Below are 23,486 nucleotides of genomic sequence, written 5' to 3'. Positions count from 1 at the left end.
CACAATTTCTGCATAGCCTTAAGAACATCTGAAAGTCCTTTTTTAAAAACATCCTTAATGTGCTTAAATGAAAGCACTACAAAAGTGCTATTTATTTGAAGTCGTTAGTAAAATTCCTTGCTTAGTGCTCAGAGGAAAAGGAAAACCTGGTGGTCCTCAGGCTGTACCCCTTCCAAAGAGAGAGCAGGTACCTGACATATCAAATTCTGGAAATGGAATGTTTCAGCTGACTGTGTTAGCTGTAAGTAGCCAAAAGTGTTGTTTCACAACTCCAGCTCTCTGGCCACAACAAACTTGCTCTCATGATGACTTTTCTTCTGCTTTTGGCCAGCTTTGTGTCTTTCCTTCCTCCTCACTCTCATATGAGGTTTGTTTGGTAAGGACTTACTACTGTTTTAGGACTCTCTAAACAAGAAAATGGACATACAAAAAATTAATCAGTGTGTCTTCTACCTTGTTTTAAAAAGCAGCTCTGAGTATGCCACATAAATTCTGAGTGCATTTTCTCAAAGCTACAAGCTGCGTTCAGGTAACAGAAATAAAGACTGTCGTATGATGTTAGTTCTCAATGTTTAACATGAGCCCCTGTGTAAGATTTGGAAAAAACCCTACAGCCTAACCTTGATTTAGTAAGAATATTCTTTATCTTTTCTGCTTTACGCTGCCTTGCCGCCAGTTCTTCTGTAGAAAGAGGCTCCTCAGGCTCCAGCTCAACGTAACGCTCTGGAATTACAACCTTCTCAGGTTTTGACAACTGCAGAAAGAAAGCAAGCATCAATAACAAAGACTTAAAAGAAATTGAGATAAATCCTGCTCAATGGGAGAACAGAGTGAAAAGAATAAAGCATGGATTTTCACAGTCAGTACATGTACCTGACGCTTAACACTTCTTCTGGATATCTAGCTGATGCCCTTTCAACAGTGTTCCCTCTGATTCCTTCCACTTCAGAAGATAGACTGAACAAATATTTAAAGGGATTACAGAAGAAGTCAGAATCAACAGAAAACCTTTCTTCAGGCTTACAGCCCAAAACAGGACACTGCCTAAAATTCTTACAGCAGAAAGAAGCAATGACTCTGAGACTGACTGGACACCCTGAGATATCAATGTCATGATATTTGTGTCATGCCAGCCAGAACTTCCTACATCTGAAAGGAAAATATTAATGAAAGCTTTAACCTAAGAGTGTCATTCTTTTGGGACTGGACAATCTTCTGTGAGCAGCAAAGGGGAAAAAAAGGCAAACAGAAATACACTCCACTGTGTGATTGTAACAACCCATTGCATAAATTAATTGTGTAGACTGAAAATTTTAATATGACTGCACGAAAGCTAGAAACAATTTTTTTACTAGGATAAATTAGCCTTTAGGAACTTTTCAGTCCTCCCAATGAAAATACAGTTTACAAACTTTGAAAATCAATTCTTATAATACAGAACAGACTGCTTTTGAAAACAAAAATAGAGGATGTGTGAATAAACAGAAATCAAGTAGAGGAGGACTATTTTTTTCTTATTATTATTGGAATTTTGTTAAAACACTCATGAGGCAATGAATCTTCAAAATTTAAAGTTTTCAATGAAAATAATCCTAAATTTTTTCCCCACTGACCTTGGTTCATGGTAATTCAATGGATTATGTAAAGTGGCCTGACCTAACCCCCAGTGAGTTAGGCTCTTTGAGGTAATTCACAGGGAATCTCATGCCAAGAACACACACTGGCACACTCAACAATAATAAAATCACAGCCTCAAGTTTTTTAGACTTCCCTCTCAGGAAACCCAAAGCCAATGCTTCCAGAAAAATCCTCATTTTTCCACTACACTTCCCTACTTTTGAATCCAAATCCTCTCTGGGGGTCTAGATATAGAGATACATAGACATTTTTTTTAATATGTATCTCTATCTGTATCTAACCTACATTAGCTCATCCTGTCACTTTCAGAATAACAAATCCATTAATCATTGCAAGAGTAGATGAATTTCCTTAAAGACAGAACTGAGTATGTTTCCTTCTGAGGCACAGAGGCACCTCAAACACAGAAGTGCCTGCCAGGTGAAGAGAATGGCCACATGAAATGGAAAAGGACAGCAAGGCCAGGGTGGATGGAGCTCTGGTTCAGTGGAAGGTGTCCCTGCCCATGGCAGGGGGCTGGAATTAGATCATCTTTAAGTTCCCTTCCAACACAAGTGTATGATTTTAACCTGGGTAAACTGGGAAAGAAGCATTACACTCAGAGCTTCAGACCTATTTCAGTTACTCTGAAGCAGGATAGAAATATCTGTGAGCAAAAATGTCTCCTATTCAAGGCTTAAAGGGAGTACAAAGTGATTTCCATAACCCCAAAGGCCTTCTGGAAAAGTAAAATTAATAGCAGAGTGCAACAAGGAAAGGCAGAAGAACAGAAGTTATTTTCTGTTTCTGAAGTTTACAGAAGCACTGTATTTTCTGTAAAAATTGTACAGAGATTAACTGAAAGATAAATCCATTCATAGAGTTCAACAGATAAACCCCCTGCAGCCTCTCCCCTTGCTGTGCTCTCTCCTTCCCAGCAGATGGCTCAATCGCATCTCAAACTGACATTTCCTCCCTTACTGCAGCCGAGCAAGGACCTCTCCTGTGCCCAGCACACCGACCAAGCCATTCCAAAAGCTGACAAATACATTTTCTGTTCAAGCCCAAATAAAGCAGAGCATCCTCTCCTCTATCATCATTTGCCAGTCAACATGAAAAGTAGTGAGGTAGCTCTGGGGAACTAACTTGTCCTTCTTTCCTGTTTCTCATTTTTAAATACTCATTATGTTGTCTTCTCATCTTTTTTTTCCCAATTTACACAACTTTCCCTGACTTAATCACTTTTCCGTTTAAATCCTGAGATATATATTTAAAAGAGTAGAGCCAACTTTTCAATTTCTTCTTTCTACTAAAACAGTATGAACCAAAACCTTACAAAGGTGCCAGGTCATAAATTTTCAGTACCTAAAAGACCCCTTTTAGTTCAAACTTCCAGCAACTTTTGAAAGAAAAGATGAGAATTCACCGCCTAAAACTTAGAAAGGTTAATGTTTTTGGGACAGAAGATAGGAGGCAAAAGATTGCGAATGTTACCTCTCTGCTGATATCTAAATCATAGTCTTGAGGCTCCAGGTCTGTCTCTGTCACTGCTACTGGCTGAACTTTTAACCACTCATTTTCATCCTTGTCTTCTCCACGAATTGCCCTCTCAAGTAACTGCAAATCAAATTCTTGCTCTCGTTTCCACTGGTAATAGATACAAAACAATTAACAGCATTCAACCATACTGCCAAACTCACCATACAGCAATGCACATCATTACTGCAGCAAAACCTCCACTGCTGAAAGAACCAGCAGGGCAAACCCCTGAAGTGACAACAGAAAGAAAATAAAACTGCATGTCTTGGTACATAAGGGTGAGAGTATTGATCTCTAGCTGTGCTGTGAGGAATTCAGAGTATCGTTTAATTTTACGTGTTCAGCAGTATTAGATTCTAAGAGATTTACGAATCCCAATTTTACATTTGCTGATGAACATGGGACCAGCCACACACAGGACACCACCTTTGGAATCACTACCAGTGAGCCTACAGGCTGGCAGAGTAGTCCTTGGCATGGTAAAGAGGCAGTGCTGTGTGGTTCTGAATCACTACCCAGGAAGGCTATTTACAGTGCTGGTTGAGAATCACAAGGTGAAAATTTTATATATCTTTTTAAGAATCATACCTACTGTTTAAAGTTGATACTACTTCATGTATTAGCATTAACTTGTCTCGAATTAAAAAAAAAATACTTTTAAGCTCTTCAGACTTTACTAAAAGCAGAGTCTAGCTACCTGCAAAAGTCTTCCACACAGTCTTTAAAATGTAAATATTTAGCAATATAAATGAGAATTATTTAATATGTATTGATATTTACATTTAGCATATTTAAGCTGCATAATGTGGAGTACTCAAAAGCACTGCACAGTAGTCCCTACACAACTACACACAATACAGTTACATATAAATTCACACTAAAGGACACTACCAATACCTTTTTGTTCAAAAAATTAAGTTCAGTTGTAGCATCATTCCATCCAGTAGATCTGAGCAACTTTACCACACATGATATTAAAAGCAGTAGGAAAAAGAAGGGACAAAAACAACAACGAAATTATCCCCTCAAGGTTTTGAGGGAATCAACGAGAATGTGCCACTTTTATGTTTCTTAAAAATATCTCCAGTATTTCTGGTACAAATCTTTGGCTTGTTTTGGATGAAGTTTCAACTCCACATGAAGTCCTTAGACTTCATTATGTCACTTGCATTAATAAATCTAATTGAAACCTATTCATGCACAAGCTCTCAGTATTCACTCAGAAGATAAGTATCTTCCATGTATATTAAAAAGTTAAGTAGGTAAGAGGCAATTATATCTCAAAAATTATTACATTACAGAATTCAACAGAGAAAATAAGATTTTTCTCATATGAGTATACTCCAAACTCATCCTTCTACTCATATTCGAACCAGGCCTGATTGAGATAGTATATTTTAAATACACAGGATCATTTTCAAGTTGTTGCTATATAATAGGTAAGAAAAACATCAAACCATTCTTATGAAGCAGTTCTTTTATTGGCTTTGATGTTGCAACTTTTACATTAAAAAGGCATTGTATATAACAAATGAATTCATGTACTGTGATCAATACTTAAAATGTCATCCTATACTTGAGAGCTGACCAATTAAAATTTAGAATTACACATACGATGTATGTTTAAAGCAAATGTTACACACTGAGCAGCACTTCAATTATACATTTAACTGTTTGCCATTGTGGCTGCTAAATAATTGTAATGCTGTATGTAATTGTGCTATCAAACATGCTTTTGCATATCAAAGCCCCATAGGTACAAGAGATGACCTCTACAAAACACTACTAGGGCTGAAAAACTCTATTTTAATTCTTTACAGCAAGAAAAAGACCAAGATGGCACCCAAATTTATAAATAAAGTGTTTGTCACAAATGTTAATAACGAGTGTTATGAAAGCTTGTCAATTCAACTCGTGTATGTTATGTGAGTCCGAAAACTTGAGAAGCTCAGATTTATTTCTTCCAATTAAAGTATGAAAGTAACAGTGGTACTATAACACTACAATTCCCAAACATTATGCACTGTCTTTAAAAGATTTGTGATTGCAAAACAGAAGACAAAACAGATGAATGTCTCCAAGCAGTGCAGTTGTATTTACTGGGAAAGTAAATACAAATAACTGGCTGCAAATTAGTGCTACAGAACAGTGGGAATGAAAAGCTGATTATAAGGTTTTTTCAATGCCAGCAATTGACACACATGTACTAAATGCAATTAAGCCTGGTAAAAATTGAGTAGTCCAGTTAGAAATTTTAAAGTAGCTACAAAGTTCTGCAAATTAAAAGCAAGCAAACAAAAAAAAAGAGGCATTAGGTATGATGAGTGACAAATTTAAAAGCAAGAGATCTTGTGCAATGAATTAGGTAAAACAATGTGATCATTCTAAAGCTCTAGTGGACCAAATAAAAAAATAAATTAAAAGAGCACAGCATAAGTGCAATTACAGTACAATCCTCGTTTAGCACCAAGTGAGCAACTGGGTAACTTCACCAATCAGAATTGCTTTGGTTAGTATCCAAAATGTATCATTATAAACTTCTCATCTGCACAGCATTTACTCTCAGAAAGCAACAAAAATACTTTTCTTTAGCAGCCTAAATTTGAGCCTTATTAGAATATTCTGCATTTTGAGATTTAAAGAATTTGTATCAATTAGAATACATTAGCTCTCACATAAATTCCTAATCAGCATGATTAGATTTTAAAACTGATTATCCATTTATCATCTTTTTTAAAAAGAACAAACAAATACCACCTTGGTCTGATATTATCACCAAATATCTTGCAGGCTAATTTATGAATTAAAATGAAAAACACCCATGGTGAGAAATAATATTCTAAAAGGCCCATTCCATTATGAAGCAGTTTTAAAACTGTACAAGCTTCTGTCACTTTCTAAATACAATTCCAAGGAGATAAAAAAAAATGGCTCTGAAACCACCCCAAAATACTGGCATCTCCACTCATCACTAACCTCTGACCAACTTACCTGCTGAACCTGCTACATTTACCATAACTACAAGTAAAAAATATCACCTGCTCCTCACACTCTGAACTCATTTGATACCACAGAACACTAATTTAATTGGACTAGAAGCATCACGCACACTCAAGTGAAAGTGCTTGCCAGGGGAAAACAAAAAAAAAAAAAACCAAAAAAAACCAAACCAAAAAAAAAATAAATCCAAAGGTATTTTTAGTTTAGTCCTTTTAAGGCATATCTAACATACTGAGCCTACGTCTGCAGACACGGGCCTGATGAAAGGGCGAGATGAAACAGGCTGCCTTTCGCCTTGGCTAAGAGTCCTCTTGCGTTCCCGAACTAATGCCTTCTGATGTCTCTTCATTCTTTCTAGCTGCTCCTCTGCACTCATCTTGCCTCTTTGGTGGTCTCCAGAGTATAAACGTTCCAAGGCACTCTTTGGTCTCTCCTGCACAAGTCACAAGGCACACAAAACACAAGTTGTAATTAATACTTTATAAGAAGTACACAAAAAAAAAACCCTGACTCCTTCTCCTATCTCATTACTAAATTTTATTCTATTAACTTTGCATTTCTTTGTATATACTCTCTCAACTCTGTATTTCCTATTAGTAGTGCTGATTTTTGGTTCTAAACCTTGTTTTATAGATCTATTTGAAATGCAGTAAGTTGTTTGTCTGTTTTCCAGTTCATTTAAGAAAGTGAAGAACTGGAGACTTCCTTAGATCACAGCTCTTGCTCCTCTCCCAGGCTACTGCAATCCTACTTCTTGCTACATAAAATGTACTCTGGGCCTAACTATTCCAAGCAGTTCAGACATTTGGCTTCAGAAATTTATTTAAAACTTACCTTGGACCTATCCCTTCGAAGTGTTGCAAACGATGAAATGGTAGATGACTGGTGCAATCTGGAAGTTGATCCAGACAAACCTTTATGAGGAAAAAGAGAATGCCTTAAAATCAAATGACAGACAGCATAAGACAAGTATCAGTCTAGGTTTTTAAATTTTATTATACTGTTTCTGTGGCATTCTGGTCACTATTTGAGCACACATTTTGCAACTCAGATGATCAAAAGAGACATGAAATTTCATTTCAGCCAGACACAGTAGCTTCAGGTTGCTACTGATTGAAAGTCAGAAAAATATATAATAATTTAGAAGATTATATAAAAGCAGGGAGAGGTTGGACTCAGCTGTACAAGAATAGATGGATGGTACAAATAATAAGAAAATAAAACCTTAACATTCACAGTTAGAAATGAAGAAGTAAGAAGCAAATGACTAAGCAATCATTTGCTTTTGGCCCAAATATCATCTCTATCCTCAAAACCAGTTGCAAGACAACAGCACAGTGGGGATGGAATGTCAAGTCAGATATAATGTTTGGAGCACTATATTAATCTACCTTATCACTTACATTTTAATGGCAATATAGGTATTTTTAAAAGACTTGGACTTTGCAAATGATAGCACAGAACTTATGATGAAATATAATTTTGAATATAAGAGACATTCCAACAGCCAATTCCATGTTTTGCTATGGGTTTTTTTAAGCCTTCTATATTAACTTGCTTTGCTAAAGGGTCATTATCTGTAACAGCACAATTAAAATGCACAAAATTTCTAAACTTCCACTGAATCGTTAATTTAAAAACAGTGATCTGGTGATAAAGATCATCTCCAGGAAGCCCTACAAGAGAAAAGCTCCTATGCAGACAGTACTGTTAGGGATCAATTCCATAAATTCCTGGCTTACCACGGGTAGGTAATGTCTGGTATCCACTGTCAGGGCTTATTAAAGCACTGGAAGGGTGGCTGAGGTCACCCCCCAACATTGCCAGCTCTGGCTCACTCATGTACGAACGCAGCTCCACCTATACAGAAAAACACTCATCAGCTCAAGTGAAATCACAGACAGCAAGTTTTAATAATCCTAAAACACATCCTAAAGCTTTGTTTCTGGGTTGCTACATCTCTCTCTGCCATTATTATTATATGGCATGGATCATTATTATTATGATGTCATTGTTATCTCTCTGCCATTCTATATCATGATTGCTTTATTAAAGGCCCATATATTTTACAGATAACAACAACATATTTTATTTGAGGTTCTCATGTCTTTGAGGTGCAGGGGTACAGGAGTGTGAGTGCTCACCCTGTAATCTCCATTTACATACTGGCCGAGCTCTCTGTCTCTCTTTCTCTCGTCCGACTGACGCTTCAGGCCCCGCACCGAGGTGTGCCTGATGACAGTGGCTTCTCTGGGCAGGGGTGGGACAGCTGGTGGCTGATCCTCAGGGCTGTACAGCTGAGGGAGAGGAGGTCTGGGCGGTGCTTCATCTTCCTGGGAAAAGGAGAACGCAGGGATTTGGCAAAGAGCATGAAAACAGTCTGGCATAAACTGCAAAATAAAGGCCAGTGCATTACGGGAAGCATTTGTGACTGCTTCAGCGTGCTCTCCTCTGTCCACTACAGAAGCTTGAGGCTTTAAAGACCAAGCAAGACCCAAGAAATCAACCACAAAGCATTTCCAAGGAAAGCTCTGAATATTAACACATTCTAAACCAGTCTATGGCCACTGTACAATAGGCTCCACATGTATTGTGCTGCAAGTGCTCAACTCCAACACAAACACTCATTGCTGTGGCTCCAGTGTGTGCACTGCCCACCCGCGACACTCCCACTGCTCCCGACAGAGGGGAAATGCCAACACTGCTGAAGGAACCTCACAAGAGCAGCACTTACAACCTTTGGCTTGAGCTTGACTGGTGACTGAAGAGGTGGCTCGATTTTTTTCAGCTGCTGTGCTTGGTGCTGTGTCCTGGTCTGGAAGTAGGGCTGCGGGTACAGCCTGACCTCCAGGGGGGATTTCAGCGGGCTGCGCGGAGGGCTCTGCCCGACCGACAGCTTGCTCTCCACAGCAGCAAGGGAAGCTGGTAGGGAAGGCACTGAAGACTGAGAAAGTGAAGGCACTGTTTTTCTCTCTAGGGCAGAAATAGACAGAAACATGTCTTGATGAGGATCTAGTGAGTCCTTCAGGCCAAAAACGAAACCACATGGTTTGGTATCATCCCATAAAAGTCCCGGTGGAGGGCAGTGGGAACAAAGGAAGGAAAAGCCTGGGAGTCATATGGAATCAGTCCATCAGCTGCATCTGGCCCCTTGCCACAGATTCCTGCAGATCTAGACCATCTCAGAACTATTTTATCTCTGTATGTGAAAGGTGAGTTTTGCAGGAGGCGTGAACACTCTCTCGCTACCCCAACACATCAGGTCCTGTCTTTGAAACGGAATAAAGCCATTGCAGTGCAGACCACACACACTCTGCCTTCCTCCCTTCCAGAGCTGATGCTGCTCTGCCCACCAAACACCTGCCTGAACAGGGAGGGGAAAGGCAACTGCAGCAAGAGCAGCTGGGCTGCATCCAAGGGGAAAAAACCCAATAAACCCAGAGAAAAACACAGAGAAAAGCTCCTGGATAGGATGCAGAACAGATACCACACTGGTAAGGGCCTGGCACCTGACAGGAACCCCTTCTGCAACTTGAAAAATGTAGCCCATTACTGTTATTGTTGTTCCCTTTTTTTATGGCCTGTTAAATTTTAGAACCATTGGTACGTGAAAACAAACAAGAAAAAAACCTGTCACCTCAGGCAAAGAAACACCAAGTTAATGCACTCAATCAACAGAGATTTCTGACACATCCAGTAGCAGAATTAACTGGATTTTCTGCAGCAGAACGAATTTCCAGATTATTTGCACAGACCCAAAGACTCAGCTGCATTGGTATATTGTTTATTTTTTTCATCATGTTCTCCTTACCTGGATTCTTTATAGAGTCTACTATGGTTTTGTAGTTTGCTTTGTTTGCACTCAAGCCAGCTGTAACATCTTCAATTCTCCACAAGTCTTTTTGTATTTGTGTTTTCTCCTGTTGTTTGTAGTAAAAGAAAAAAAAAATCAATTATACCTCAGTTTTAATTTATTATGGGCCTTTCCTTCTTTTGATACCACCAAACTACAATTACAGAACTTACATGAAAACCTAGGATTTAGAAATTAGTTAAATAATTATTTTAAAATAAAAACTAATAAATACAAACCACCAACAAACATATCTTGTCCATAAATATACTAAAGCATTTTCTGACCCTTGGAAGACTTTCTATAGAAGACAGGGGAAAAGACAAATCTGTATTTTTCTACAATATTGTTCGGACTACAAAAACATAGTTCAATGTTCTACATAAAATGAGTTTCCAGAACCTTTTAATTTTAACTTTGTTCTTAAATCCTATACCTATCAAACTTAAGACTGCTAAAGCAACCTTAAAAAACATCTCAATACTTTTAGGGGAAATATTCAGTATTAAAAAAGCAAAAAAACAAACTCAGAAATGCTGACAATTTTAATTTCTGCTTGTATTTGAGTTGTTAGGCCTATTGGCCAGGATGTATTACAAGTTAAAACAATATATTGCTGCTGCTCCAGGACTTGGTCTCATCTTGCATCCTATTTGCTTTATCAAGGCTTTTTTCCAGAAGGAAAGAAAGAGAGGGAAGCTTTGTCTACAGACTGAGCTGCATCACAGCCTGGCTCCTGAAGCCACCATTTCAGTCATTCCAATCATCTTAAACAGCTGCTGTCATCTAATTCATTAAAGCCTGGTAACACAGATTTCAAAAATTTGCATCAAGGATTACCTTGGTGAAACCAATACCATTAAAGAAAGTGAAGGCAGTGAAACACTTAAGAATTGCTCACAAACTGCTCAAGAACTCCAGAAATTCATCACTTGCCATGAGCTGCAAAATAGTTACTAATTAATCCTATAAGGCTGAGGGTGGAAAAAAAACTTCAGTAAAAGCTGTTACACCTCATAGAGCTAAGGAAGGCATATAAATTGCTTTCCACTTTCTGTCTTAAATCAGGAAATATGTTCAGCCAGGTTACAGATCAGCAAACAGGGTGCCAAGAACACAAACATTTAAATGATGGAGAATGTTATTTGCCTGTAGTAAACTCACTCGATAGATAGGACATATTTTGAAAGATTGTCAGGACACAAACTATAAATTTGCACATTTCATTTCATTTTTCTGAGATTAATCATACTACAAGGAACCAAATGATGGATTTACAATAATCAAGCCTCAGAACTGGTGAAAAAAGCACTGAAAATCCTGCTTCTGAAACCACTCAGAAAATGTTTGATTAGCAATGTAGAAAAGCCAGATCTTTTAATATTATTTCTTCCCATTACTTAAATATTGATGTGAAGAGAATATTTTAAATCTAAAATGGACCTGGGCCAAACGATGAGCAGATGAATTAATTTTTAAAATTATGAAAGCCAAGATTGCTGTTTACAGAGGGGTATAAATACACTTTATTGGCAAGCAGGAAAAGGTAACTTGGAGAGAAAATTTTATTTCTCTAACTTCTTTCAAACAGAAACATAATTTAGAATGACACAAAGCCAGAGGTGAAACACTTACCAACTAAGAAGTTATCACTGATAGAATAACCCATCTCAGTTAAATTCAGCATGCCCAGATCCTCCCCAACCCTTCAGCAAAAGACAATTCTACATTCTAAAAAGCAAGATTCACTCTGACCAAGCTGCTTAAACATTTAGGTTTTAACCTCTTAATTAATGCTACATAGAAGCAACATCAGTGGTCTCCTACAGCAACTTGAGCCTGCAAATTTACTGAATTTTTAATAATATTCCACGAAGACTGCATTTTTTTAAAATACAGTGTGTATTAATTTAGTGCTATTGGAAAATGCTAGATAAATAATCTTGAGTCTACATGCCCTTGGGCAGAGATCAAAAAATTCTAACTATTATGGGTACTTCAAGTGAGACTTCTTTGAAGGCATATATTTTTTTTAGAATATTCAATACTTTCTGAAAAAATCAGTTCCCCTTAGAATCTCCAAAATAGGTATTCAGAAACATTTTTTTAAAACTTAGCCAAACATATCTGTGCATACTTATATGTATAGATGTATAAAAGTACACACACATATAACTGATAATGTCCTTATGGCTGTGCGTGTATTTATAATGAATCACTTATGTGATATGAGGTGATAATCAAACTGAATTAACATTTTTTTCTGTGCAAACCACACTCCCTTCCATATGTATTGGTGAATCCCATGCCACACATGCAGTATTTTAAGCTTGTTTAACACCTAACTGGAAATTTTATCTCAAAGTAGTCTAAAAAGGCGTATTTTGTTTAAAGGCGTAATTTGCCTTTGTTAAACTGAGTAATTTCATACAAGGACCATTTTATTCTGATATTCCCCCAGGATTTTTTCTTTAAAAGATACTCTACAGCTGATCTCAATTACATATTCTGACTCCAGAAACTGAATCACTTCCCACACCCCAAAATGAAAAGTAGATGAAAATGTACTTTGATGATTGATGCAATCAAAAAAGGTTTTACAACTCTTGCTTTGATACTAACATTTATTCACTAATAGTGAAAATAAACAGGCTTCAAATTATATCTGATCAGACACGTAATGCAAACAAGCTAAAAATTTAACTAGTGAGCTCTTTTGGTCCAGGATATTTGGAAAAGTAGACTAAGATTTGAGGAAAATGTATATATTAACTGGGTTCCTTGTGTTCAGCTCACACAAAGGAGAAATTATCCAGTATTCCCTGAGAATAAAGTCATCAGCTGTAAGCAGGTATGTAGAAGTAATCTGGTATTCCACATCCATTTCAGCAAAGAAAACAACTGAGCTTCAAACAAATCTTCTTTTTAAAATTTGAAACTGAATAATTGATTTAAAACTGAGATGCCTTTCAATTACTGATGGCTGCTAAACACTTATTCCACTTCACAAAACAATCTGCAGAGATAAATCTTCCATAAATAGAAGAACATGACAAAGAACAAGTAATGACAATAACAACCAGTGACTGATGCTCTTAAAAATGGATAAAGAAGCCAACAATGTCAGATCAAATAAATGGAAGGCTAAGAAGTCCTGCACAGTCTTATAAATTGAATAGGTTATCAATGTCAAGATGTCAGCATGTAATAAAAACGTAATAAAATAATGACAAATTTGCATAGACAACTTATGAGAAACTATGGCAGTACTGCATGTGCTGCAAGACAATGCAGTGGTTTTCTCATTGCACACTCACATCCCACAGTGCCTGAACTCTGCAAACCAAATTACATGACAGCTGAACACACTGCAAAACTGGCAGAGAATATTTCTCTTATGAAATGGTAACTTGAAGTTCAGACTAAACCATCCTCCAAGTGTTTACAGTGCTGGAACCGGACTCACCTGAGATACCAATGAACTGCTCATCTGCTCCTGTAAGGCTTTTTTCAGCTGGCTCACATCCTTCTCTAATTTCAGATACTCATTCCAGGCATTTTCCATCTCCTGTTAACAGAAGGAATACTCGAATACAGTGCTAACTTCAAAACTACTTTTTCCATCCTCTAATTGAGCCCCAAAGAGTTTTGAAGTTACTGTTGTTCTATCACAAAAAGAAGTAAAGAATCCATTTCAGTCTACATTGTTGCTGAGACTTGATGATACACCTGAAAACCCTTCATAGCCTGCAGGATCAAGTCAAGAGCCTATAGTTAAAAACCTCTGGCCAGCTTCCTGACACAAAGCCAAACTGGCATGTAACAGAATCCCTGCACCAGTACAGCCCTTTTTCCAGTGACTTCCTATTTATTCCCACAAATACATTTTACATGCTGACTGTGGAAGTCATACATTTTCTACAGACACAAACTGACTAGATACATTTAAATAATACTGTCATTTTAGTGATCAGACCTTACTACAGGGAAGGTGCTCATGCAATTTTAGAAACTGTCTTACAAAGAGCTAGCCTCATTCATGAAGAGGCAGCAATAATACAGTGAAAAAACATTAAATTACATTTGAATTTTACTAAGTTATAATATGAATGGTAAATTTTTACTGAAATATCAACAGATTTTCCCAACTCCTTTTACCATGAAAAACACCCTGGAATCACATTTATATTTTCAAAGGACTAGCTGAAAGATTTGCAATTTAAACCCACACTTAACACATAAATACATTGAAAAGCTTAGGGGTTTTTGTTTGGTTTGGGGGCATGACAGGCAGGCATTGAAAAGCAAAGCTGCAGAGATTGTTTAATTTTGTATGGTTTAGTATCCTGTACCTTAACCAAAGCTGTTCAGAACAGGTCTTAACTCCCCTATCCAGTGACAAACACAGTTTTAGTCTAACTGGGATTTTAATTCTGTTTTTTCTTGAAGCAACTAAACACACGTACCGTTGAAACTTTGGATATTTCAGCCCGAATATGTATAAGGTCCTCTTGCAAAAGTCTCTGCTGGTAAGATATTTTTTCTGCATGTTGTGGTTGATCTTTGTACTGATCCATCTGCCTGTGCAAAACCTCCAAAACAGACTCCAGCTGATCCTAACAAAGAAGACAGCAGTAAGTTCACAACATTTACATGGAAATTTATGCACCCACTTGCAGGAATATGAAAGGTGTTTTCCATGCCCCAAGTCTTCCCTACAAACCAAGAGAGGTTAAGATTGGCCTCCTGTTTTGGAGACTCACACGAAAACAAAAACTGCAAGGGCCTTAATTACCTATTGTATCCTAAATTATCTGATATTTTCTATTAAATCTTCCTATTAAGCAGCCAAAACCGTTGCAAACACAAAGCAGTGAGAGGGGAATTCTTCTGTTTACCCTCAGTACAAAAGTGTAATTTACAGTTTCAGAAGAATTCCCTTAAGCAGTACAGAACTATGACAGCCCTACCACAGCCCAGCATGAGCTGTTTGTTTAAGGACAGGTTCTCCTTCACTGCTGTGGGTGAAACAGGCATGTGAGGATTTAAAATATTGTGCAAAACATGCAAGAGGCCCAATTCATTTAGTCAGGAGTAAATAATGGAATTAGTTTTGCACAGTAGCTCTTCCACAGGATCTGCCGGAACAGCACTTTCATTTCAGGATATATGTATTTTTTATTATTTTTTTTTATAACCACCTCAGTTTATTGACAGCTATAGCTCACAGGAAGTGAAGCAGATGGGTTTAAAACATTCACTTTCTCTCAGAATGGGTACTCAATCCTGAAATGAAACCTAGTTCTTGCTATCATAGAAGTATACACACGATACTGTGCAATCATCAGCCATTAATTCAATTTATTGTTTATAATTTCGTATTGTATACTTCATGATTGGATCAAGTTTCTGTTTTGTTTTACTAAGCCCTTTTTAAACTACTTACTTTATTTTCCTTAAGGGCTCTTATTTTGTCCTCCAAGTCCTGCAGAATTCTGTCCTGCTCACACAAAACACTCAGTTTCACCTGGAAATGAAATCATACACACACATATGGTTAGATTTTAAAAACCAAGCAGAAAAGTGTCCCCTTGTAATATTTCACCCCAAGATGCATAATAATGATCATGTAACTGTACAAAAGCAATAGACAAATCAGTGCAAGAGGTGCTGAAGTAGTGTTTGATACTTACATCAATATCACTTTCTGCAACCTTGACAGGTTTTGCACTTCTTTCTTTCAATGTGTCACGTCCTGTCACCTAAGAGGAACAGATTTTCAAAATGTAAGAAATTTGTAGCAAACTAAAACCTAATGATGCCTCAGCAGTGAAAAGAAAGCTTTTGTTAAATATTCACTTTTATTAAGAAAGAATAAAAAGGATATACAAGTATTTTGAAATCTGGCTTTAGTTTTTGAGAAGTGTTAACAAAAGGGTTTACTAGTTACATTAAGCTATTTAGTAATTCTTCTAGCAGCTTGGAATTCTGCACAAAACAACATAGTCCCACCTGTCTCTGGTTACAAAAGTCCTTTTCCTGCAAGATCTAGTAGTTTTAGCAGTTGCTCTAATAGCTGCCTTGAAGCCAAAGGAATGGAATCGTTCATTTAAATGCATGGTTGCAACAATAGCAGCATTCATTAATGACTAAAAATACAACTTTTGGCAAGTGTTTCATTCTACAAAGGACAGTATCTTCCTCAGCACAGGGTGGATTTTACTAAAGACAGACTGCTACAGAAATGCTATAGTGGAATTAAATGTAATTAATCTATTTTGACATGGCTGTCATGTACCAAACCTCTCATTCCATAAATCACTGGTTTCATATTCCATTTCTGGTGAGACTATCTTCTCACAAAACAGTTTTAGAATCAGTACCAAAACAATACTCAATTGTACTTCCGACCTTCACATCAACCTTAAAAATTAAGGCATGTCTGTGTCTGTAGAAATGTTTATTATTTCCACTGCCTACACAGGACCCTCTTTGTGAATAGATGAGGTTAAGAAAAGAGCAATATAATAAAGTTCATAAATACCACATTTTTAAAAAGCCTTAAAATCTAATTATTTAATATCACCTCTTTGGAACACTTTTAAAGATTCATTAGAGCAAATACTGTCTTAGCACAGGACCAGTTGGTGATTAGTAGTATTCATATACAGCATATTCTTATTCATATACAGGCAAAAGTTTAAGAAGAAAAATTCACCTCAACATTGTCTTCAGTAATATAAGAGGAGAGATTTTGATACAAAAGTTGACTTTGTTGGCTTTTTTTAGTGAAGTAAGAGGGGTATAAAGAGGCAGTTTGCTTTTTTACCAATTGGCAATCTCTAGACTTGAAGGTACATATTTTACTTATTAACCTAAGCATCATCTACAGGACCATGTTAGCTTTTTAAAAGCAATTAAATTTTACCCTAAGTGAGGTAAATCTCATCTTCTCTCCTCCAGTGGCAGACTCCATTTAAAGACTTCTCATTTACTTTTGAGCGGTAAAATATTACTTCTGCACCACCAAAATCAATAGTATTTATTGCCTCTAGAAGCTTTCAATTTTATTTCTTTTCAACAATTACATGGTATATAGAAGAAAAAACTGTCTTTCAAAATTATTAATGAAATTATTTAAATGCTAAATCATATAGATAATTGTAACAATTAATTAAATATAAACACAAAATACCAGCATATCAAAAGTAATGATTCTGCATATTTAATTACCTGCAAGCTAAGGCAATGCAAAAGCCTTTTTCAAAGCAACAGAATTAACATAAATACACATCAACAGAATCTGGGGATACTTTAAATTACTTAATCAGAACTGTAAGGAATTTGTTAACTATCAAGCAGAGAACATGACAACATAATGAGGATTAAGCATGCTTTCACATTTTCCAAATTCCACAAAGGAGTCACTACTTGACACATTCATTTCCAAAACATGATAAAATGAAACCAAACACTGAGGTCAGCCATAATTTCGCATACAGACTCCAAAAGAGGGGGAAAAATAAAGAAGTAAAAATAAAATCTTACAGAAAGCACTACTGTGCACCAAAAGACACCTGTAAAAGCCAGAACACTGACTGCTACTTGAAAAAGCGATGGGATGAGCACATTTCAATGCAAGCAGTCTTACATGTATACTGGATAGTAACCCTTGTGCTGAGTTCTTTAGCACTTTGTATATCATGTTGATCAGAGGTCCATTATTTTCTATCTGTTTCAAATAAAAGTTTAGTCATAGCTTGTTACAGACGGCAAGATTTAAACCCCCAAACCTCAAAATTCCACGAGCAGCAGTGATCACACACTCCCGGGTCACACCTAAGCACTCTGCAGTTAATTGCTCAACCACAATTCCACACTGAAAAGTTCCATTTCAAAACCTCTAAGAAAGATCTCCAGAAATAATGGATTTAGTAAAAAAAAAAAAAAGTTTAACTCCAGTTCCAAAATGTTCAGTCCTAATTGAAATGTTTAACCAGGGTGGGTCTAACTCAAAGCCCAATGTAGTCAAAAGAGATACCTGAACTAATTGGCTTTCTATCTAAATTTCCAGTGTCTTAAATGCAAGATATTACATACATGACCTGGGAATTTGCTGTTACTAAAATCTGTATCCTTTGCTTCCTTTCATGCAGAGCACTGTTTTTCCCTTGTATCACAAATCAAAGCATTGCTACATTTAGTGGCAAAGCATAAATGTAACCAATACCGGGACACCTTCTCCAGTCTCACATGGGCTCTTTAATCTCTCAGCAGCCTGACCTGAAATTTTACATTTTTGGACCACGACTGAAAGAAGGTTATTAAGAAATGCCCATTTTGAAAATTTACATTACTCATTTGGAAATACATTTGACATTTTGAGTGTCACGATTTTCAGAAGGAAACCAGCTGGCATTGAAAGTTTCTTTGCACAGAAGTATCAGGTGCCCCCTTCTAATTTTTCTTTCTGGCTGCTTTTGTTAGGTGCTACAAGCAGTAGGAAGGCACAAGGGAGCTCTAAGAGTCCAAATATCTCCTCGTGCTCCAGACTGCAAGAAATTAATCTGGACAGAATCCACCAAAAAGTTAAGAACCATCCCCCTAGAATTTTGCTAAGCACATCACATTTTCAGAAGCTTGACTTGTGGTCACTTCAACTATGAAAAATTTTGTGTTTTATAATGGAAAAAAGACTGTGATTATTAATAATTTCTCACCTTGTAGGACTTATAAAATTGTAATTTGTCATAAAATTCATCTGATGGCTTGGGCTGCAGTTACATTTGTCAAAGCCATGGACAAACCAAGGACAAGGCTTAAAACGAAATGTGTCCAACCAATTTTAAATTTGTATATTAATGACTCTAACAGTTCACATATTTGATCATTTAGACTACATATACACCACCTATACTATATGCTAAATACATATATGGTTCTATAGTAATATTTTCCATGTATATATTTGGTTATATATTCAGGAATTTAAACATCAGACAAGATTGAAATACACATCCTCATAGGTGCAATCAGCTCACAGGCAACACCCCATGGCATTAGTGAGCTCTGTACATGCAAACCAGACAGGCAACAAGGTGTCAAATATCCCTTCACCTTCATTTTCAGGAAAACACCACGTGATTTATATATGGCAAGACATCCTACATCCCACAGAAAGTGGCAAACTATTTTGTTAAGCAAAACAATTATATCTTTTTTTTTGCTGTTTTTTTTTTTTCCCTTCAAAACCTGATATTAAGAATTCTAGATTTGCTTTCAAATTGCCAACCATCAAGTGTACCAGACACAGAAGTCATTCAGACAGATGATAGGACCCTCAGTATAATAGTGAATTCTTTTTCAAAAAGAAATACCTCCTAACATTACTTGATCAGATTCTCTCTATGGATGGATGGATGAATGGATGCATTTGAAATCTTTTAGCTGTAATAACATGAAAACAATGACAGTGATAATTAATCACATTTTCACAAGAACATATGGTACATTATACAAATAATGGAAAAGTCAGTCTAAGGAGATTTAAAGGGGAAAAGCTGGATTAAAAGAACACGAGTTTTAACTTAGAGGTGTTGACTTCATACTGGTACTAATGCTACAGCAGGGAAACACTTTCAATCTGTTTTTTCTCCGATTTCCCTAAATCCACATATCATCCATCTCAGTACCAGGAACAAAAATTGTTCTTAAAGCAACCACTTTTTCTGAGTTTTCACTTTAATTGTATAGTCACTACTAAAAACACACTCAATACTCTAAGCACAAACAAAAGACAGTTTCCATCTCAGACTAGAAAGTTGCTTTAAAATCTGCAGGTACAAACACAATGCAAAAAAGACAACTGGGTTGAAAAAAAGATAAAAAATTAAGTAGACTCATCTAAAAATCTTACCTTTAGATCCAAATACTCCAGATCCTTTTTCAACTGGATGTAAGTGTCATCCGCCTTCAGGCAAGTACATAGGGAAAAAACAGTGCAATATATTTGAATGTTTGGAACCATTTCAGAATAGTTGGAATTGCTATATACAAGAAAACATGGAAGAGAGAACAAAATAACAGACTAGGAGCACATAAAAAAAGCACATTTGCTCCACCAGCATATTGCTACTTACAGCTAAAAAATGGGCCAAGTATTTCCCAAGAGTATTACTGCCTCATTACCGCCCTCCAAACACCTAGATTTTTGTTTCCACCTCTAATAGGATACAGAACTACCTGAAACAATCATCTTCAAAAGCTTTCAAGATGAATTTGCACTGACTAGCCCTTCACTGAAAAAGTTACAGTGGTGTGACTGAATGACAGACATCATATATCACTAGAATACTTTTGATCACAATTTACATGCATTTTAGGATATTAATTCCTTTATTCAGGGAAAGTATGAAATAAGTTTTGGGAATAAAATTCTGAAAAATATCTCATTTATATGATTAAACAATCCATTTTGTCTTTCAAGTAACAGCAGTAAAGTTGATCCTTATTTTTCATTGCCTCACCTGTGACTGCTATCAGCTTAATCTTATAGTTACACTCATCTAGCAACATCTTTATTACAGTCCCTTCAAGGAAAACATGCACAGAAGTCATAACAAAGTTATTTCTCCTCTGTTGAGAGAGGATATTTGCAATACAAAATAAAGTTTAACTGTTGCAAATGTGCTACTTGTAGTTAGCCAAAATGCCCAAAACTTCCTAGAATTTTAGGAAATGCTATTTTGTCAGCATTTCATATCCTGGGTGCAATTAACTTCAGAATAAAAGAAAAACACAACTATACCTTTTCTCAAGTTTTGAGCCAATGAGATTGTATAGTTAGAAAAAGAAAAGAAAAACCCTTTATGCCATAAAATCAATACATCACACTTGCATTTCTTTAGAGGTGTTCACTTACAATTCTTGTCAGATCAGCTTGTAAGACTGGCTGAGGACTTGACTAGAAAGTCTGCCCATTTTAGGAGAAATCCCTGTTATTACCACCCATTTAGTGCAATTGTTCTGTAGGTGAGGTAATCAGGAAATGAAACTTCTTTAGTTCCAAAAAATCACTTTAGTTTTGGGCCAAAGCCTTCACCAATTCCAAGAAGAGTCACCAGATTTTATTCCCAGGTGGCTCCATTTTTGAGGCTCTAACAGGAACTGGAGAGCTCTGTGAGTACATCTCTGTTTGAGTTCACATTTACACATTTCACAACACCAGTGCAATCAAGAGCACCGCAGATGGTCCAAGACGCTCCTGAGCTTTTATGAGCCAATGTTCACCTGCAGAACTGACACAGTTACAAGCTCATATGAATGTACAGACTGGCTGATGCATTTCAATTTGCAGGTGATGCAGCACGTGGCACAGGGAGCCAACCCCACCATGACAGCAGCACAAAGAAATGGTTTTGCTTTAGAATGAACTTATACATAGTATTTCAACCCACATTTCTGAAGATGCAGCATTTTCAGAAATAGTATAAGAACACAGTATAAAAAGGAAGTAGACACTTTGAAACAGATGCACTGGCGACCTGTAACTTAAAAATGCTCATCTCTTATAGCAAATACAGTAAGCAAAATAAAACCGCAAACGACCTGGGCACTGTAGAATACCAAAGAATGGGCAAGGAAGCACAGACTCAAGCATGCCACTAATGAAGCATTTGCAGAGTCACAAAATGTCACAGATGAGCCACGCAGCAGCTGACCTGATAGGTGGAATTAGTTGGCAAGTGCTGCAGTAACTGAGCGATTGTGTAATTTCTTATACTAGCCAACTTAGCCTGATGTCTCCTTAATCGAATGAGAAGCAATGTTAGCTCTTCAGGCTGCAGGTATTTAGACACATTGTAAAGAGGAAATTAGCAGTCTTCAGGGAGAGGAACTATAATTACATTTTTCACCTCAGTGCCCAGAAAGCAGTTACTTGACATGATTAAGCAATTATTTAATTAACTCTGCATTTGGTCAAACAAACATAATAAAACTTGAATCCTGTAATAACAGAAAGCTCGCCCCTGCTCGCGTTGCAGATAAAGGCAAAAATCCTATAGGCTTTACTGGGTTAAGATTAAGTTCTCACTCGAGTTATGTATGCTTTAACTGCTGAAGTTAAGATTAAAGACTATGGATTTCAAAACCTGTCTGCAGTAGTGGGAGGGCAGGAGAGGAGCCGTGCTCTGCACTTACCGACTTGCCGTGCAGGCTGGGCGCGCTCACCGTGTGGGTCATGTAGCCCATGGCAGGCATGGAGCGCCGATCCAGGTGGGTGGAGCTCTGCAAGGATCCACAGCCACAACGTAAGGGTTGTGCCAAGTGCCAGCTGTGGCAAATTCACTCTGCAGCTCTGCCACAGGTTTTCTATTTGAATTCGTGGCATGCTTAGAACAGGGTAACGCACACTGGCCAGCCCGATCCTTTGATGATTAAAAACTTATAAATGAACAAATACAAATTCAGCACCTGTGATGCTGGGCAGAGCAGTGGATTGTGGCAGCATGAGATGCTTCAGGAGAACATGCAATGCAGCTTTCAGAAAACCTTTACCAAGTTCATCAAGTTCCCCCCCAACACAATGTCTCCCAGAAAAAGGTTTGGTTGGATGATGTCTTCCCACAGCAGGCTTGTACTGCACAAAGTAACAACTGTGAATGCTCTCTTTTAGCCAGGGAACATGAAGCTACTGACATGACTGACACCTTGTGGCAATGGCTTCCATCAATATCAAGGGGTTTTTTTTAATAATCATCTTTGATCTGCCCCTTTCTGCTTACAATAAGAAAGCCTACTGCACACTCATTCTGTCATCTTTCTCTTAAAGCCAAAGTTCTATGGGCTCTTAAAGGCAAAACTAATGTCCCAGTTATTTTTATTCCCATCTCTGAATTTCACTGAATTTGCCTCATCTGCCTTGTTGGGTTTTTTTTTAAGTGCAACTGGGTGGAATTTAATAAAGCAGTACAGGGAGCGTGCAGTATCACGGATTAATGCAGACACATTTAAATGTAGAATGATGCATAGAAAAACATGAACATTTTTCTCTACAAACTTTCTCAGAAGTTCCACAGAGAAGTTTTCACGATGAGAAACCGTGTTTCCCTATACTGGTAAAGCCAAGATGCCATGAAAAGAGTTTAAAATTTCTGCAGTTCCATTGCACAGGAAAGGAAAAGACTGCTGTACATGCCTTTGTAAGGATGTAATGCTCCTTCAGCTTACACGTGGAGAAACCAATGTGTGGTATAATATAATCAGGAATTAAAAATATTAATGTCCAGTTCTGCAAATGACTAGACTATTTCACCCTCTGACAGAATATTATAAATCTATAAATGCTGAAAGACACCCAACAGCTACACCACATATACACTGAAAAAAATCTAAACTGTGCATGAAGCTGCAGCCTAAAGTCACAGTCCTAAACCCACACCGGGTATCTGGATTTACAAGTCTCTCCCTTTGCAAA

At 37.1% G+C, this 23,486-nt stretch overlaps 1 protein-coding gene across 3 annotated transcripts in view; it reads right to left on the bottom strand.

Moving 5' to 3' along the window:
• PLEKHA7 (pleckstrin homology domain containing A7) overlaps positions 1-23,486 on the bottom strand; it is a 146,681-nt gene that overhangs the window by 8,270 nt on the left and 114,925 nt on the right. For 2 of the 3 annotated variants that reach the window (XM_058025399.1, XM_058025402.1), the window contains 16 exons: positions 22,211-22,297; positions 21,730-21,849; positions 19,926-19,979; positions 17,661-17,741; positions 15,703-15,771; positions 15,456-15,536; positions 14,476-14,625; positions 13,476-13,577; positions 9,968-10,076; positions 8,891-9,129; positions 8,301-8,489; positions 7,899-8,016; positions 6,991-7,070; positions 6,389-6,589; positions 3,112-3,264; positions 621-754 (listed from right to left, as the gene is read on the bottom strand). In XM_058025399.1, the coding sequence (XP_057881382.1) occupies positions 621-754; positions 3,112-3,264; positions 6,389-6,589; positions 6,991-7,070; positions 7,899-8,016; positions 8,301-8,489; positions 8,891-9,129; positions 9,968-10,076; positions 13,476-13,577; positions 14,476-14,625; positions 15,456-15,536; positions 15,703-15,771; positions 17,661-17,741; positions 19,926-19,979; positions 21,730-21,849; positions 22,211-22,297 (1,967 nt within the window). The remainder of the gene's footprint in view (positions 1-620; positions 755-3,111; positions 3,265-6,388; positions 6,590-6,990; positions 7,071-7,898; positions 8,017-8,300; positions 8,490-8,890; positions 9,130-9,967; positions 10,077-13,475; positions 13,578-14,475; positions 14,626-15,455; positions 15,537-15,702; positions 15,772-17,660; positions 17,742-19,925; positions 19,980-21,729; positions 21,850-22,210; positions 22,298-23,486) is intronic. The other variant, XM_058025401.1, reaches the window with a different exon arrangement.

The sequence above is a fragment of the Melospiza georgiana genome, chromosome 6 (assembly GCF_028018845.1).
Source record: "Melospiza georgiana isolate bMelGeo1 chromosome 6, bMelGeo1.pri, whole genome shotgun sequence".
Taxonomy (NCBI): domain Eukaryota; kingdom Metazoa; phylum Chordata; class Aves; order Passeriformes; family Passerellidae; genus Melospiza; species Melospiza georgiana.
The sequence above is the reverse complement of the archived record's forward strand: the minus strand, read 5'-3'. Positions and strand labels throughout refer to the sequence as shown.